At 44.4% G+C, this 18,141-nt stretch overlaps 1 protein-coding gene across 3 annotated transcripts in view; it reads left to right on the forward strand.

The window, feature by feature from the left end:
• The window catches only part of Mcph1 (microcephalin 1), a 206,855-nt gene that overhangs the window by 62,018 nt on the left and 126,696 nt on the right, over positions 1-18,141 (forward strand). For all 3 annotated transcript variants that reach the window (XM_060381444.1, XM_060381445.1, XM_060381446.1), the window contains 2 exons: positions 2,876-2,913; positions 5,052-5,214. In XM_060381444.1, the coding sequence (XP_060237427.1) occupies positions 2,876-2,913; positions 5,052-5,214 (201 nt within the window). The remainder of the gene's footprint in view (positions 1-2,875; positions 2,914-5,051; positions 5,215-18,141) is intronic.

Consider the following 18,141-nt stretch of genomic DNA (forward strand, 5'->3'; position numbering starts at 1 on the left):
TGCTGCCAGATGAGTGGTTGTTGGTTTTTACTGGAAGTTGCTCTTCGTCCCTGCTCATCAACCTGGCAATGACAGGTTTAACTCTTAGTCAGGTAACTAACTAGTACCCAAATTTTACTCCCCAACAGTGTCTTCACATGCCCACAAAACTGTTCTCATATAACATGAGTGACGTATCATCTCAATGGGGGTGGTATTTCCCTGATTCCTGGGGATGTGTAACATCTTCTGTTTATTTGATGGCCGTTTGCTCCTTTTCTGTGGAGCCATGTTTCTTCAAGCTGCTTGCTTACTTTTTAAATTCGGGTTTTGATCTTTCTTTTCATACTTCTTTTTTATATGTGTGTGTATTTTGCTTGCATGTATCTCCGTGCACCACGTGTGTGCCTGGAGCCTACCGAGGCCAGAAGAGGGCACTGGTTCCCCCGGAACTGGACTTACAGGTGGTTGTGACCTGCCCTGTAGGTGCTGGGAACCAAACATGGGTTCTCAGGAAGAGGAGCCAGGGCATCTCTCCAGCCCTTGATCTTCTCTGACAGTAGGGTCCTACTTGACCCCTCTCCACCTGATAGTGCTGAGGCAAGTCCTTTCCTTTGTACTCAGAGCTCAGTGATTCTGCTACTACAGCAAGCCAGCTTCCTCTGGCTAACTCCTGTGGCTTCTGAACAAAGGGCCTGCAAATGGCCTCCCAGAGTTTGCCTGGCTCCTGGAGATCCCTCACACAGCAGGGAGTGAGCACTGTACCCTCTAAGCCCTCTCCCCTGCCCTTTGACGCAACATTGTGCCTCCCTTACTGAATTTATTCTGTGTATTCTTCTTCATCTTCTTGTCAGTGGAACTGTTTTCCTAATATCCTTTTCCGATTGCTCACTAATAATTTGTAAAAGTATAACTAGTTTTATGTGTTGGTCTTATTTCCTGAAGCCTTGTTGAATTTATTTAGTTCTCGTGGTTATTTTTATGGAAAAGGCACAAAAACAACCCATGTAAAATCTGATCTGTGGGTAGTAGTTTTACTACTTGCTCTGCAGTTTTAGTCTCCTTTATTTCTTTTTCTTTCCTAATTGTCTGGCTAGTGCAGTGGTTTAGTTTTTTGATCAGATTAAGTTGAAAATCCTCGTTAGACCTCCAAGCAGAACTGTGAAGCCAGCAGGGTACACAGACAAGAAGCTGGGAATCACCAGCCATGTGTGGCCACTCTGGAGAATGAGCTTGTGAAGGAAGGGAAGTGGTGGTGGGCAGGGATGAGGGGCACAGAGGGGGGCAGGGGGGAGGTGATATGCTGCCCAGCATCTAATTGCCAAGTTCCAGCAAGGTAGAGACAGCTTCTTCCCACGACTGTGTCCTGGAGCTGTCCCACCCCTGCCCTGTCAGAGATGACACTAGGCTTAGCCAGAATGGTGTGACATGGAGTCTCCCATGTCCAGGCCCTGTATCTAGAACCAATCCAGAAAGCTATGCTTCTGCTACAGCACATGGGTTGTCAGAGGTAACAATGCAAGTTTGCAGAAGGACAGCTAAAGGACAGGGAAAGCTCATCCTCAGAGCTCTCCTCCAGTTATCTTTTAGAGTCATGCTCCCTCTGCTGTCTACGGTCTCCATCTTCCTTAAATGTACAGTGTCTAGTCACCTTCTAGGCAGCATCCTTGGAAGCCTTTTGTATTCCCCTCCTCAGTGTGCCTTTTCCATTTAAGGCACAAATGAGGCTCCTCACTTCAGCTGCAAAAGTATATGTATAATGTAAATTCACACATTCCCATGGAATATACACTAGCTGAAAGACGTCAGCAAATTCTGGAAAAATTGTAGCACACTCAGGTACCTAAGCATATTTCCACAGCATTTACATTTTCTGCAGTTAAACACACACAAACACACACACACACACACACACACACACACATCTGAGTAGATTAGTTACTGTTCTTGCCCCTGTGAGGGACAATTTAAGGGAGGGTTTCGCTTGGCCCCACTTTGGAGGCATAGTAAATACATCATGGCTGGGAAGGCTTGAGGCAGCTCAGAGCATCTGCTTTCAGGAAGCAGGAAGAGATGAGTGCTGGCACTCAGCTTGTCTCCCTCTTTTTATTCAGCCTGGACCCTAGTCAGTAGAGGAGCAGTATCCACTCCAGGTAATCCTCACAGACACACCCAGAGATTTGTTTCCATGGTGTTTCCAAATCCTTAGAACTGACAACCAAAATTAAACATTACACTAAGGAACAGTGTTTCAAATACCTCATGGGGCAAGATCTGGTTGTACTCAGTAATACTGAGGAAGGAGGATTGTGAGTTCCAAGACGGCAGGTTACATAGCAAGATGAAGATATGAAGTTCTATATCGTGAGACCCTATGGTCAACAGGAACCACCCCCAGATACATGCCATTTTCATAAGAGCAGGAGTAACCCAGTAATTCAGTCACTTTTTGCCAAATGTGTAAGGTTGGCTGGGCCCTCTGGATCATAAACAGTACTGTACAGGAGTACTCCTGAAATGCGGACATGGTCGCTTGTAGTTTAGGAAGGAAGGGTGGCCACCTGAGCCCCATTCTCACTCCTTCCTCACTCCAAAGTCTGTAAGTCTGGAGGTTCTCTGTGAGCCTTCCTGCTCTCCTCCATCACATCTAGGTTTGGGGGTGGGGGAGGAGCTAGCATAGTGTCTGAATTTTCATATCCTGATTTTTTTAAATGGAAATATAAAGCTCTTTAATGTGTATATGTGCTCAAGCACACGTGAGTGTGTGCTTAAATGTTTTTGTTTAAGTGATGTAACTGTTCAAAAACCTTATTAAAGTGTATTTCTGTGGGAAAAATATTTCTTATATTTTTGACTGTTTTTTTTTCTTGTTGTTCTTCTCTTTTGAAATCTCTAGCCAATGAGAACATTAGTCATGACAAGCATGCCATCTGAGTAAGTACTTGTTGTTTTGATAACTTTCTATCCATTGTAAAATTTGTATATAGGGTAGGTCTTTATGCCTTTAGGCCACTCACAGAACTGGATGACTCGCTTTTACTCAAAATAACTAGTATGGGGTTAAAAGATCACTGGAAATTAAAAATGTAGTTAAACATGGGCAGCTGTGCAAAAAGCTTTTAGGGTCCTTTGCATAGCATTAGAGTTTGTATTTTTTGCCATCCCCTTTTGCTTGCTTAAGCCCTCATGGTTGTTTCTCTCCACCCCTCACTCCATGAATGTGTAATAAACTAAGCAGTGAGAGTCTTACCAGTCTTAAACACAATGGCGGAAAGCTTTCTACATCTGGTCTAAGGTAGCTATCTCTGCATCTTGCTCTGCATCTTGTAGAAGGGTTAATGGCTTGTTGGCTTGCTCTTATCATCTCCCTTAAACATTTAGCACAATAAAGAACATCCAACAAAAATATATAGTACTATATTCCTTGCAACGGATTTTCAAATTTGTGTTTAAAGGGAAAACCACGTTTTGGTGTTTTGTTTTGTTTTGTTTTGTTTTGTTTTGTTTTTTAATCATAGGATTTGAGGTTTGTAAGACATTCATCCAAACATTGGGACATTTCAGTGAAAACACACTGCAGGAACATGTGTGCATAGACCGCCTTTTGTGGCAGGCTCTTTTTTTTTCTGCCCGTGGCAATAAAAGCATTGATGCGTTAAACACTCTATGTCACGTTTCACAAAAGAGAAGCCCTCTTTCCTGTATTAATAACTTGAGATGTGCCATGAACACTTTAATCTACCCTAGAAATACTGACTGTGAGCATAAGGAAGTCCTTGATTATTCCGTAAGTTAGAAAGAAAAAAATGACAGCCAGTTATTTTTCTCATTAAAGGATTTAAAAAGAAAACTTTTCATTTTGGCTGTGCTGTCCTCTGATCCCGTCTCATCTTACACTTCTTGCGTATCTTGGAGACCTTGGACAGCCTGATTCCACATTGATTAACAAGGCCATAAAAAGGCAGTTGTTCCCAATTAGCACATCCATGAGCCGCTGGTAGCTGCCAGGCTTGGGACAGAGAAGATCAGATATTCTAAAGTGGAGTTCTAAATTTAATCCTCTCTGAGATGCTAACAAGCACAGTGTCTCCAGATCAGTTGGGGAGGGGCCATCTTGGCCCACGCCACAAAGCCCCAAGATTAGAAGTTGACGGAGGTCAGCCCTTCTCACAGAGAGAGGCTGAGCTCTTGAGATGCTGTATACCGGAGATAAGACTAGGGAGTCAACAAGCATGGGTCATAGCAGGATGCCTGTTGTGGTACCCTGGTGGAGAGGAGGGAGGCTCCTGTCTTCACAGACAGAGATCAGGCCTTGCTCATGGCTTGTGATTCACTGGGGACTTCGAAACAATTCTGGGGCAGGGGGCCATGGATATTAGCAAGCACACTGTAAAAGAATGAAGCAAGCAGATTAGAACTAAAGGCCTGTATAAGGATGGTAAAAGAACATTTTGAAAAACCAAAAAAGGCGTTCCAGCTATTAAGAAAATGACAGGTTAAAGATGCTAGTGAGCTTTGGGAATTAAAGAGATAATTAAAGTTCTTTTTTTTAATGGGAAAAACTGTGTTTGACACTCCAATAATGTCACATTCTCCAAGTAAAACAAGCAAATGATAATTTGGGGCCTGGACTAGTGGGATACATGTGAGCAAAGGCCCTGCTGCCAAGCTTGATGACCGGAGTCCGTCCCAGGAACCCTCTTAGGGGAAGGCAGGAAAGAACCTTTCCCGGCAGTTGTCCTTTGCCCTCCACACAAACGTCATGGCACACATGCGTACAGACAGACACACAACATACTATGTATTTTAGGAGAACATGCACACACTGGCTCACGAATGCATGGAAGTACATAATCTGGTGTGCAGTACACTGGTGTGGGGAGACTGGCCTGCAATGCCCACACTGTCCCTGGGAATGCCGTGGGTAGTCTCATGGCTTGCCCAACACCTGAAATGTGCTCGTTTCCCCAATCCCATGTTCCACTGTAACCAAAGTGAAACCGGGCTCTGTGCCTCTGCTTCTCTGATGGCCACACAGCATGATGGCTGACTGCTCCCTCTCTGCTCTGCAGGAAGCAGGAACTTATCATCCAGGTGGTGAACGCACTGAAAGGCTTTTCCTTCTCACCCGAGGTCTGCGAGTCCACCACCCATGTGCTGGTGGGGAACGTTGTCCGCACCCTCAACGTGTTGATGGGGATTGCACGAGGCTGCTGGATTCTTTCCTACGAATGGGTAAGCCTCGTGCTCATCGTTTATTTTAAAATGAGATGTTTGCCAGATGCGTTTGATCCGAGGTGGTGACACGAGCAGCAGTGCCTCGGCTTCCACACGCTGAAGTGCAACCTGTGGGCCCTTAAGTGTCCCTGAGCATGGGGGAAGGTGTTCTTCCTGAGTGTCGAGGCTGGAGGTAGACAGGAGTCCTTAGGGTAAACTGCCGGCTTCCCGTGAAACTAAGATCAGAACAGACTTGGACTAGAAACACAAGCAGGGTTTTCCCACACCCCAGTCAGGGTTACTGTGTGTTTGACTATAGGGAGTGATGTGAACTATGCTCATGATGGCTCAGAAGCCAAAAAAGAAAAGAATCCAGAGATTGTTTGCACAGATGGATTTGCTTAGGATGAAACATGTTCGTTTAATCCCATTTGGAAATGTTCTCTATGCATCCTTAACGTTATTTTCTGTGCACTCAAGGCAGTCTTTAAAAATCTATCATCGTTTTTATAATTGATAAAAATTGCCACGGCCTGTCAATCAGTGTGTTTTTCCTTTGATCCTCAGCCTAGGGTCAGCTCAAGGCCCACCAGCTAATTGCTAACGCGAGCAGCAGCAATGGTAACCGTGGTGTGTCGACTGCCTTGCTCCTTTCTCCTCACCCAAGAATGTACTACGTTAATGCTGGGCTAATTTAATCCTGTAGGATTAGACTATGAAAACAAGCTACAGATGTACTCTTAAGAACGGCTCTTTCCAGTGTCATAACCCACAGCTCTCTGTTACAAAAGGCTTAAGACAGGATGGGGAGAGGCGCAATTGCTAAAATGCTTGCTGCACCTGAAGACCTGGGTTTAAATCTCCCGGCTCACATGAAGAGCCTGGTGTACTGGCGAGAACTGGTAATCCATCCCACCACGGAGGAGCCGGCTACAGATAGATCCCTGGGGCTATCAACCAGCCAGTTTAGCCTAATGGGCAGGTCCCCTTGAGCGATGGTGTCTCAGAAAAGGTGGATGGCTCCTGAAGAATGACACGAATTTGAATCTCTAGCATCCACACACTTGTGCTCACGAGGAAAAAAAAAAAAAAATGCAAAAAGGCCTAAGAGATTTCTGCTAAAAATCATGATGTGCAAAAAGTTCAGATATTCTGTTTTGGTTTTCAGGCTCAGAAGCCAAAACTGATACTGCAGTCAGTATCCCAGACTGACTGCAGACTAGGCGGGCCTCAAACTCAGAGATCTGCCTGCCTCTGCCTTCCAAGTGCTGGGATTAAAGACATGCGCCACCACCACACCTGGTTGAAATTATCCTTCAAAGGTCTTTTCAGAGCTGATGGGTTGCTTTACCTAGTTGCAGCTGAGCACTGCCTCTCTTATCTGTGTGAAATAAGACTTAATCTCTAAGCTTCAGTGAGTGAATTCCCTTTTTTATTTCCAACTCAAAATGTCTTTAACACTTTATCCTTCAAATCCCTCTCCTTTCATATTTCAGAAAGGTGTTCTTTACAAAAGTAGCCGTCTAGCCTTGCTTCTGTGCCATTCTGTTGTTCTGGGAAATGAGGAGAGACAATACAAGAGTTTGGGACACTTGTTGTCCCAAGAGAGGTGTACTTGAGGGGCACAGTAAAGAAACTGCCAGCATCCCCACTAAGGTTTTTGGTGTGATTTAGAGGGAATGTTCAGAGGCATCTGGAAGAATCCAAAGCAGAGAGAAAAAGAAGCTGGCTGGATGTGACTAGGACTATCTGTCTGTAAGAGAAGGGAGAATAGGGAAAGGTAGAGAATAGGGCACAGTGAGGGAGCAAGATGATAGCAAGAGATAGAGGGAGAATGAGTGTGGGAATAGTGAAAATGGGGGTGGTTTTAAGGAGGGTGAGTGGCTGGAGCAGGAAGGAGACTAAGTTGAGAACTTTGAAATGTATAATAGGTACTTGTGACTAGGGACTGATGGAGCCTGGCGCCAGCATGGGCTTTGATGGGCAGCCACAGGTACATGTCTATGAAGCCATATGTCCCTTCTGTCAGAGGTAAGGGAAATGACTCCTTTTGGCTGATGGGAACCAGTGTCACAAGTTCCTGGGGAATGCTGCCTTTTATCTCACTACCAAAACCTCTTTATAGTCCAGTTTGAGCTTGGCCTAAACTCAATTTTGGACTAAACAGTGCACCTGCCCTCATTTGGAGGGTTGGGGTAGGAATGGGGTATTGTTTGGACTTGACGATACAATACCAGAAGCTTCACACCTCTGCTCAGTGTCTGGCAGTTCCTCACTAATCACATCCCCTCAGTTTTCCTCTGACTACTTCCTTTCCATAAGTGCAGCAGAAACCCATTCTTCCTTGTTCCCAAGTGGCAATAGTCTTGTTACCAAAATGGTAGTTAGCCTATCACCATTCCCACCCTGAGTGGCCTCGGCCCCTCTGGAATATACCTCTCCCCCTAGCGGCTCCTCCTCATCTTTAGCACCCATCTCTACCTCTTCCTGGCATCTCCAGAACCAGGTTGTTCCAAAAGCATCGCTTTGCCCCAAGGTGCTCACCTCAAGCATCCCAGCATACATCGGCAGTGAGCACTTACAATTGCCAGAGCGCCTCCATTAGATTCTCCAATTACTTCATTACGTTCAGATGGTTCATTGACTCAGGACTGTTTAAATAAACCATTCTCCACAAAGCTGAACAAGTCATTTAAAATAACTCTTAGCATGGTAAAGTCACTCAGTGGCCACCACAGCAGTTAGGATAAAGCATGGTCCTTCACAGGGTATTGTGCGTGGCCTGCATATCATCACTGGTTGGTGTTTTCCACTTTTTCTCCTTCCCTTCTCTGAAGCCAGGTTGGTTCCCTTTTCTCTATAGAGGCACTACACAGATCTCCAGGCCCCCTTAACTAGATCTGGCTCATCCTTTCCTCTCCTGGTTAACCTCTCTCTCTCTCTCTCTCTCTCTCTCTCTCTCTCCCTCATACTCTCTCTCTCCTTTCCTCCTTTCCTTTCTCTTTTCCCTGGTTAGCCTGGAATTCACTGTGCAGACTGGGATAGTCTGAACTCACAGAGTTTCTCCTGCCTCTGCCTCCTACATGGTGAAATTAAAGGTATGTACCACACATTTGACTGGGTTTTCTTTGATTGCCCCTTCATCCTATCTGACCCTATCTCCAAAAAGTGGTATGTTAGACTATCCATTGTACATTTTCAGTAGGATTTATCAAAATTCTATTTAGTCATTAGCTTCATGACTTAGTAGTATCTGTGGCTTCTTATAGACTGAACCTGTGGAAGCAAAGAAGCCATGTTTATCCTGTTTTCCTCCATCCCCTTGTTCCTGGTCATAAGTGCTTATGGAGTAGAAGACAGGAGGAGAGAATGCCACCTCAGCTACAGCAACTTTAATTAAGAATGCAATTCCTGTCAGGGATATATCCGGCACCTACTGATTGACTTACTATATGACTATGTATATGCAGATTTTAACTCCACTAAATGTGTTACATGGTTTATATCTCAGCCGTCCTCCTAAGAGAAAGGTCCTTACTGTGCTGCCTAAGTCTGTCTTGTTCACTGTTCTATTGTGTGAAGAGACACCATGACCAAGGCAACACTTTAGAGGGTTAGTACATGATCATAATGGCAAGAAGCAGACAGGCATGGTGCTACAGTAGCTGAGGGCTTATATTATTACTCACAGGCATCAGGGGGAGAGAGAGAGAGAGAGAGAGACTGAGCCTGCCATGGGCTTTTGAAACCTCAAAGCTCACCCCCAGCAGCACACCTACTCCAAAAAGGCTACACTTCCTACTCCTTCCCAGGCAGTTCCACAAATTGAGGACAAAGCATTCAAGCATAGGAGCCTATGGGAGTCGTTACCATTCAAACCACCACAGTTATGATCCACTGTTACCATAGTTTTATACAAAAACAATGTGTAAAGTAAATCAGGACCATAGAACACTTCTCATCTTCCAGCCCTCATCATCTTCCCATCCTGGTTTCTGTGCTGTCCTCGGGGCCTTACAGAGGGTGGTGTAGAAGCCCTCAGCAGCTGCTTACTGTCAATTACAAGTTTCTGTACTAGCCACTGCCTTCCCTGTGCAGGACAGGCAGCAGCACCAGCCTAAGGTAGAAGTCCTGAGAAGGCGATTTGACTCCACCAGCTTAAAGTCAGTAGTAAGTTTCTCTCTAGTGCCTGTGACTTCACAGCATAAATTTTTGCCCTGGTTTACAGAACCAGATTTGAATTTCTTTCCAAGGAACAGGCATCACATCCAATCAAATACTTCGATTTTCTTTCAAACCTTCAAGTACTGTATCACCACAGGCAGTCCCTTTCTGACCTTGAGAACAATGTTTTGGAGGCTTGCATCTTATGCAAAATGAAAAGTGCTGCAGTGCCAGCAATAGCTAACACAGGACTATGTGGGAAAGGACAGTGTCTGCCACATAAAGCAGATACCTGTTCCTGTGACTCCTACAGCTGCTAGGATCTGCCCTTCTCTACTGTGACGTGTGTCAGTGTTGCTCGGGTTTACTCTGCAAAAATAAATGTAGAAACGAAGCAGACTCTTTCCTCTTCTGATACCAGCCATGACCAAGGCAGAAGTGGCTGCTTCTCACACAGCCTGCCTTCTTGCAGTTATATGATTTTATCTTCTTGTTTTCCTTTGCACGTGTGGCTACGGAGCCTGTTTACATGGTGCACATGTGGGGCAACCTCAGGTGTTGTTCTCTGGGTGCCTTCTAGCTTCTCTTTGAGTCAGGGTTTCTCGATGGCCTTGTGGCCTATCTCTGCCTCCTGGCTCCTGGGGCTGGGATTACAGGTGTGTGTCACCTACCATACCTAGCTTTTTACTTGTATTCTGGGGATCTGAATTCAAGTCCACATCCTTGCAAGGTACATGCTTTCCCAATTGAGCAATTTCCCCAGATTTCCTCTTGAATTTAAAAAGGTCAATAACAGCATAATACATTTATTTGAGAGAGATGGTTGCTGCCACCATTAGAAAGGTCAATCACCAAGATTTCTTAAAAGTTTAATATCCAAATGAATTTGCATCTTAATTTGCAGCATATAGTCTTAGATACATTATGACCTTTTCATATTGCATCCCTGAAAGATGGCACGGACCTCAGTCTCTGCGGTCCTTCCAACCCCATCTCCAGCAGAGTTGAGGGATTCTTAAAATATTCTCTTTGGCGAGCATGAGAAATTTAGCTCCAAGGAAAACATTTCGGAGAATGTTTTTACTTGAGGGTTTGTGTAGTGTTCTCGGGAAATCTCTGTGAAAGACCATTGTAGCAGTTTAAAGTCAGATGGCTGCCTGTGGCCAGTTAGTCACAAAAACTCCTAGTGATTTTGTAAAACAAGTTGGTGTGAATTTTTGCCTAATTGTCCTTTATTTTTCCATTTGAGAATATTGCTAGTGATCCCTGCATGCTCCCAAAGTAGTAATTTCCCCAGTGTCTACTCTGTTCTCTAGAGAGATGGTAATCCCTGTTTTTCTGATTTTGGAACAAGAATTGCCTGGCAGATGTGTAGGGAGAGAAAACCATGCCTGGCATTGCTCAGGTTCCTGTACTTGGGAGAACAGAGGCAACAAAGTGCCCACCTGGACTCACAGTGTGCCAACAGATTGATTGCTGTAGGAGTCAGTAGTCACTCATGCTGCTCTGTCTTGCTTAGTGCTTCTTACTCTCTGTGACTCCTCTGCAGCCTGGCTCTGCCTTTTCACCCATTTGTGGTCACTGAGAGACTGGTGAGTATGCTGTGGCCCAGCCCTTTGCTTCTACAGCTCTGGTGCTAGTCAGAAACAGCCTGGCAGCCATGGGGAATTCAGCCCACTTTCTTCCTTTTTTTTTTTTTTTCTTTTTAAATTATTTTTTGTTATTTTGTATTTGGTGTTTTGTCTGAATGTAAGCAGCACCTTCATACCATAACTCCAGAGGCCAGAAGAGAGTGTTAAGAGTCCCAGAAACGGGAGTTACAAATGGTTGTGAGCCACCATGCTGGTGCTGCGATCAAACCCAGATCCCTTGGGAGAGCAGCCAGTGCTCTTAACTGCTGAGCCATTGCCATTGCTTCTAGTCCCGCCAGTCTCTTTTATGTAACTTTTTTTTTCCAATTTTTCCTGTTTTTTATATTTCTTATTTTTTTTATTAATTACATTTTATTCACTTTGTAACCCCCCATAAGCCCTTCCCTCCTCCCCTCCTGATCTCACCCTGTCTCCCCCACTTTAGTATTTTTAAATGGTGAGTCTAAACATCTCACAAACAAAGCTTGAGAAGAGGTTTTCAAAAGTTAAGCCAGACACGGTGGCACATGCCTATAATCCCAGTACTCAGGGAGGAAGAGGCAGGCAGATCTCTGTCAGAGATCAGCCTCTGTCAGAGGACAGCCTGGTCTACAAAGCAAGTCCACAATAGCCAAGGCTAAACACTGAACCCCTGTCTCAAAAAACCAAACCAAAACAAAAATGTTAAATCAGCTCTGAATTCAAAGAATTTTACAAAATTTTAAGGAACTTACTGTAATAACCAAGTGCTTCCTGATTTCAAGAGAATGAAGTGAGTTTCTGCCTTAGAATGATGTGATCAAGTTGGAGCTTTCTCTCCTTGGTTTACTGGCATCAAGAAGGGAGTCAGTTATTATAGAACAGAGCATGTCACTCAAGTGTGGTCTGAGCCACTCACTTCCTGCTACTCCTTCCACAGGTGAAGCTGGACACACCCAGAACAAGCTGTTTTCTGCTTAGACAGTATCTCACACTCTCTTCCAAAGTTTATACAGAACTACGCATCATGGAAACCGTCTTTTTTTGAACTTACACTGATAGATTCCAAGGATAAATTTTTAGGCAAATTGCAGTTGCCCTATCACACTCGACCTAGAGTTTCTGCTTTGTCTCCTTCTACTTCTCTGTGCGCAGCGTACACAGTCTGGGGTTAGCTCTGGCCGCACCTGTCAGGCAAGGACTTCAAGCTTCCAGGTATCTGCCTGAGTAGCTCTGGGACCCTTGAGCTTTCATGGGTTTCATTCCAGAGAGATTTCATCTTCATTGCAGGTTATGACATAAAGGGCTGCAGGCTACAGAGCTCTTCACAAGTGCCAACCCACTGGTCCTTACGGAGCATTTTGCAGCGTACAAACGGCATCTCTAAACACATGTCCAGATGAGGACACAATGCAGAAATAGCTGGTCTAACTCGTGCATGGGTCTTTGGAACAGCATTGCTGAAGGCATTTATCCCAAGGCAATGGCCATTTATCTTAGCACATCCCTGACTTTCGCATTTTCACCACTAAGTCAGATGGTTTCTCTCTACAGAGCTAAAACTGTAGAGTCTGTCTGCTTCTGTCCCTGTAGTGTCCCCATGTACTCTTTCCACAGGGAATTGGCTATGGACCACTACAATAAGGATTTTGTCTGGAGCCCTTCCCTAATCCTCTGTCATCCTTTTGTCCCTCTGGCAAGATCCTAGAGTCCTTTTCCCACAGCGGAGGCACAAATGGCACTGAGAACATATTAAAAAACAACCACACGATTCCCCTGGAAAATGAGGGCCTTGGCATTTACCTTGATGAGGACAGTGGGAAAACGTATCTGGGAGGGATTGACTTTGGAGTCAAGGCCATGTTTCTAAGAGAAGACAGAATGAACCACCACCACAGGCTTCATCATGAGCAAAGCTTTAACACAGCTGCCATTTCTTTAAAGTGGTCAAGGACTAAGTGTAGCATCATAGGTCACCATCTGAAGGATGGGAAGCAACTCCACCTAGGAGGTAGCAGGCTTTTGTGTCTCTGTCCTCTGCCCTGAATGGGTTTCAGAGAGGCTAGAGCAGAGGCCGAGCAACCAGCAGCAGGCATCAAGGATAATCCAGAGAGATATACCTATAGCCATGATAAGGGTGTTATAACGCAGTATATGTATAGAGAGCCTATAGCCATGATAAGGGGAGTTACAGTGCAGTTATGTATAGAGAGCCTATAGCCATGAGGAGTTACAGTGCAGTTATGTATGGAGAGCCTATAGACATGACATGGGCAGCTACAGCACAGGTTGTGAAGAGAGCTGTGGCCATAACAAGGGCAGCTCTGATGCAGGTAAGGTATAGAGTGGTCTGCAGCCTGCTGGATGCTGCTTTCGATAATGCATGCTGTGTGTGAGTAGAGGGACCAAGGGGACTCCTACCTACATTTTTAGAACAACTGGCAGTAGTGGTGGTGCAGTTCATCATGGGGACTGTAGGGGAGAAGAACATGGCAGCCAAGGTTTAGGGTACAACAGAACATTATGAATTGTAGGTATTGATTCCTCTAATTATTGGTATTCAAGGAGAGATTGTGTATGTTAGAGGTTTAGAGTATCATGGAATGAAGATCAAGATGATGAACAGGATCTAGGCTCAGCCAGTACGAAAGGATCCAGGAAGATAGACATGGGCAAACAAGGGGAACCAGGAAGGATTTGGTGTTGCACATTGTAAACACACTCATTTAGGACAAAAGTCCCTGGATAGCAGTTAGCTTTAAGGTATAAATCTCTGTATTATGCAAAATAGTTTCAAAGAATCGGTAGGTGGGGGCACTCAGCCTTTCTCAGCTTGTCCACATCCATTTGACAGCTTCATGGACTTAAAGGCCACACTGTTTTTTCTTTTGCTTCATTTTCAATGAGAGCTGCTGATGCCAGGTTTAATACCAGAGGCTTGGACACCCTTCCTTATGAATAAGACATCACTCCAGAGTTAAGCTGGAAGTTCAGAGCACACTTGTAGAAAATGCTTTAGGGGGCTGGAGGTGGCAGGTACTGAAATTTCTTACTCTCCCCTCACACTCTCTCTCTCATTGGACCGAGGGCTGTGTGCTTGATCTGGAGCACGGCACTTTATCATACCCAGCCCAATTTCTAATGGCTTAATCGGTCTTCTTACTTTTGTTAATAGCATGGAATATTTTATCCATTGGCACACGTTGGAAAGTTCACCCGTAATTTGATTTAACTGGAACTTTCCAACAGCTGCCTTTAGCCATCTATCATTCGGATCCTTGCCAGTGACACTGGGATGCTGTCGGCTGTCCACACTTCCAGGGTTTCTGAACTTTATCCCCAAGTTAAAGTAGATTGCCCGGAGCATTGTACTTGAACTGTGCTGGTCCGTCCTTAAGTACCTTGGTAAATGAGATGTGCGTGTCATTGTCAGCGCTGGGGAGGGCTGGTAGAGGGAACACTGGGTTTCCAAAGACATTTGTACTATTTTTCAAAACTGTAGTTGACAACATCACTCATTTTACTGTGGTACATTTTGTGTCTGATTCTTACAATGGACTTAGAGAAAATACATTTTATAAAAGAAAACAACACATCCTGGGCTTCCTTTTGCCAGAGAATGTGACAAAAGTGACTCCATGTTAGCTTGTCCACTGAGGCTGAAATAACAGCTAGCAGTATGCTTAGAGTTACCCTGTTTGTGTGTGCTTTTCAGCTGGTGTTTGTTTTCTTTGAAGGGGCATGGCTCTGCTACTATATTAACATTAATTCTACCTAATAGTTTATCAAGCACTGGACATCCCAGGCCACATGCAACCTTATGGAACTTTGCTTAGACACACTCCAGCCAGGATGTGACTGCCAGTCATTAACACTCCATAGGGAGAGTACAGGGCTCTGTCCTCAGTGTGGCCTCCTCTTCTTCCTCAAACTGCCACAGACTGCCACATCTTAGACCCTGAGCAAGCGAAGGCAGCATCGCCTCAAGTGTCACAGGAATCATTTCCCCTTGAGTTTTGTTGAGTAACAGCAGAACAAGTAAGAATTGAGTGAATACATAGAGTGAATTGCAGTAATAGTGTTTTTGTATTTTGAGTACTCCTGACCTTCTGGTACTTTACTGTATCAAAGCATTGACTTCAATTGTTAAATTGTAAGAGCACCTCGCTTCCTATGCTTTTTCCCGTTTTTCCTCTCCATTCCCCCTCTTTGCATTGGGAATTAAACCCAAGGCCTTACACATACTAGGCAAATGTTCCCCCATGAAACCACACCCCACAAGCCCCATAAAAAGTAGTTCTGTTACATAACTTAGAGGTAGTCATACACTCCTTGGCACTCAATCAGCCATGGAGCCCAGTTCTTATTTTTTGAATGATTAAATGAGAAAACACATGACCTATATATTTTATAAGTTAGAGAATTTTAGGTTGCACCACATCCTAAATTGCCAAACTACGTCTGTAATTAGTGTCTCTTTTGCTTAAATTTTTTAGAATATGTGACTTGGTGCTCATTTTTTAGGTGTAATATAAAATCCAGTGTTTCCCTTAGTAACCATAGCATTCAAAGTGTTGTCTTCTTGTTGGTAATAGTAACTTGTGCTTTGGTTTCATACTGTGAAGTGATATTTCTGCTATTTATTTTAGTTACATTGGAATTTGTTATAGTTATTTCTTTGTTTTTATTCTGATAAGGAAAGTACGTGCTCATGCTATTTATAAAGAAGTTTGGATTTGACATCCGAGTTCAGTGGTGAAATGCCAGGTCACCCTGGTCACTGCATAGCTTATTTTAAAAGTGGCTATGACTGAGCAATTTAGTGAAGTGGAAAGGACTGGGTAAAACACAAGCTGACCAGGCCCGGCCAAGTCTTGTATGCTAGAGAGCACAGCTGTGGTGGGGCTGCGGATGGGTGTGCAGATCTTTCCAGCTGCAGTCGGTCCAGTTGTTTATACCTGGGATCCCAGCATGCGGAAGGCAGAGGCAGGAGTTGCTTGCTTTGAGTGCCACTCAAACCACATGAGACTCTGAGTCAAAAAGCCACCATTCTGTGCGGGGTCCTTTTATGTCATCTTGACACAAGCCAGAGTTATCTGAAAGGAGGGAACTTCAATTGAGAAAATGCCCCCTCAAATCTGTCTGTAGGGCATTTTTTAAATTAGTGATTGATATGAGAGGGCCCAGCCCATTGTGTGTGGTACTGTTTTCGGGCTGGTGGGCCTGGGTTCTATAAGAAAGCAGGCTAAGCCAGCCATGGGTAGCAAGCCAGTAAGCAGCACCCCTCCATGTCCTTTGCATCAGCAACTGCCTCAAGGTTCTATCCCTGCTTGAGTTCTTGTCCTGACTTCCTCCAGTGATGGACTGTGATCTGGAAGTGTAAGCCAAATAAACCCTTTCCTCTCCAACTTGCTTTTGGTCATGGTGTTTCATCATAGCAATAGCAACCCCATCTAAGACACATGCAAAACAACTTATATGTCAACATGCAATCCGTATCTAGTCTCTGATAATATATTTTTAAAGGGAAAGAGTAACTTATTTTGGATGGTGTGTTGTGTATCTTCTCTGTCTTAAATATCACTAAACTTTTAGTCCCTTAGCATTGTTTTTTAAATACATCAGTATGGTGGTTTGAATAAAAATGGCTCTGTAGACTCATCTTTGAATACTTCATCCCTGGATGGTGGAACTCTTCGGGAAAGATTAGGAGGTGTGTCCTTGTTGGAGAAATTGTGTCACTGAGGACAGGCTTTGAGGTTCCAAAACATGAAGGTCATCTCCAGTGGGGTCATCTTTATTCTCAGCAAGGCTCCAACATTTACATGGTAGTCCTTCAAATGGATGAGTTTTATACTAACCTTACTCAAAGCCATTTACCAGCTGTATGGCCTTGGGTAAGCAGTGGTACCCCAAGCCTCAGTTTCCTCATCGGTGTCAGGATAAAAAAACATCTGTATAGTGTCAGCAAATATGAGCATGTAGCAGTATTGTGCAAGGACTTTGACACCTTTCAGGAGCTTTACTGAAGTCATAGTTTAAGTAAACCTTGACAAGCTTACAAGAGGTCACAGCCAGATGGTACTGTTAGTGACTTCTCCATCATATATGATTCCATGGAGATGAGCTCTGATCTGTCATTATCAGGATGGAGCTGGGGATAAAATGGGGAAGACTTTGTGGGCGTAGACAGGCTTCTGTTGTTGTTTATGTTTTGATCCAGGTGTGGTGGCTCGTGCCAGCACTTGAGAGGCAGAGGCAGGCAGATCTTTGTGAATTCAAGGCCAACCTGGTCTATAATAAAAAGCTACACGTCACCCATCAATACACAGTGAGACCCTGTCTCCAAATAAAGCAGGGAGGGAGGTGCTGGAGAGGCAGCTCAGTGGTTAAGAGCACTGGCTGCTCGACCAGATGACCCAGGTTTGATTCTCAGCACCCATACTGTGGCTCACAACCATCTTTAACTCCAGTTCCAGGGGAGCTAATGCCCTCTTCTGGACTCCTAGGGTACTGCACAATATGGTGCACAGACATCTATGTAAGCAAAGCACACATATGTATAAAATTTTCAAATGAGGGGAGTATTGAATGTTTCTCTAACTTTTTTTCAAAAGCTTTAAAACTAGAAAGGGGTGACCGCACTGTGGGTGGATATGTGCTGCACTTTAATTAACTGTGTTGGAAATATTTGCTACCACTAAGAACTGACATGTAAAAAACTGTTCCAATGTGGCAGGCACTGCATCTACAAAATGTGCTTGCTTGTACCTTTAAAAATAACTTATGGAATTATAGGAAGCATTTCTTGGTGTTGTGAGATAGGGTGGAAATGCAGGGGGATAGCTTACTTTGGAACAAATATTATTGCCTTGAAACTTTGCCAGTTCAAGCTGGGTTCTTTGGAAGAGCAGACCTCCTGTTTTCTGGCTCCAAAGTGCGTGGGACATAAGTAACCATTTACTTTGTCATTAGAATTAAACTATTGGTCTGTCTCTCTATGTCCCTCTTCCCATCTCCCTCTCTTCCTCCTCTCTCTCTCTCTCTTCCCTCTGCCTCTGCCCCAAGTTCAGCGTTACCTCCAAACGGCTGCGCTGGTGCACTGTTCCACTAACTGCCTGGTTACTCTTCAGTTGATAGAGATGGATGATACATATTATACATGTGAAGG

This window comes from Meriones unguiculatus, chromosome 4, assembly GCF_030254825.1.
Source record: "Meriones unguiculatus strain TT.TT164.6M chromosome 4, Bangor_MerUng_6.1, whole genome shotgun sequence".
Taxonomy (NCBI): domain Eukaryota; kingdom Metazoa; phylum Chordata; class Mammalia; order Rodentia; family Muridae; genus Meriones; species Meriones unguiculatus.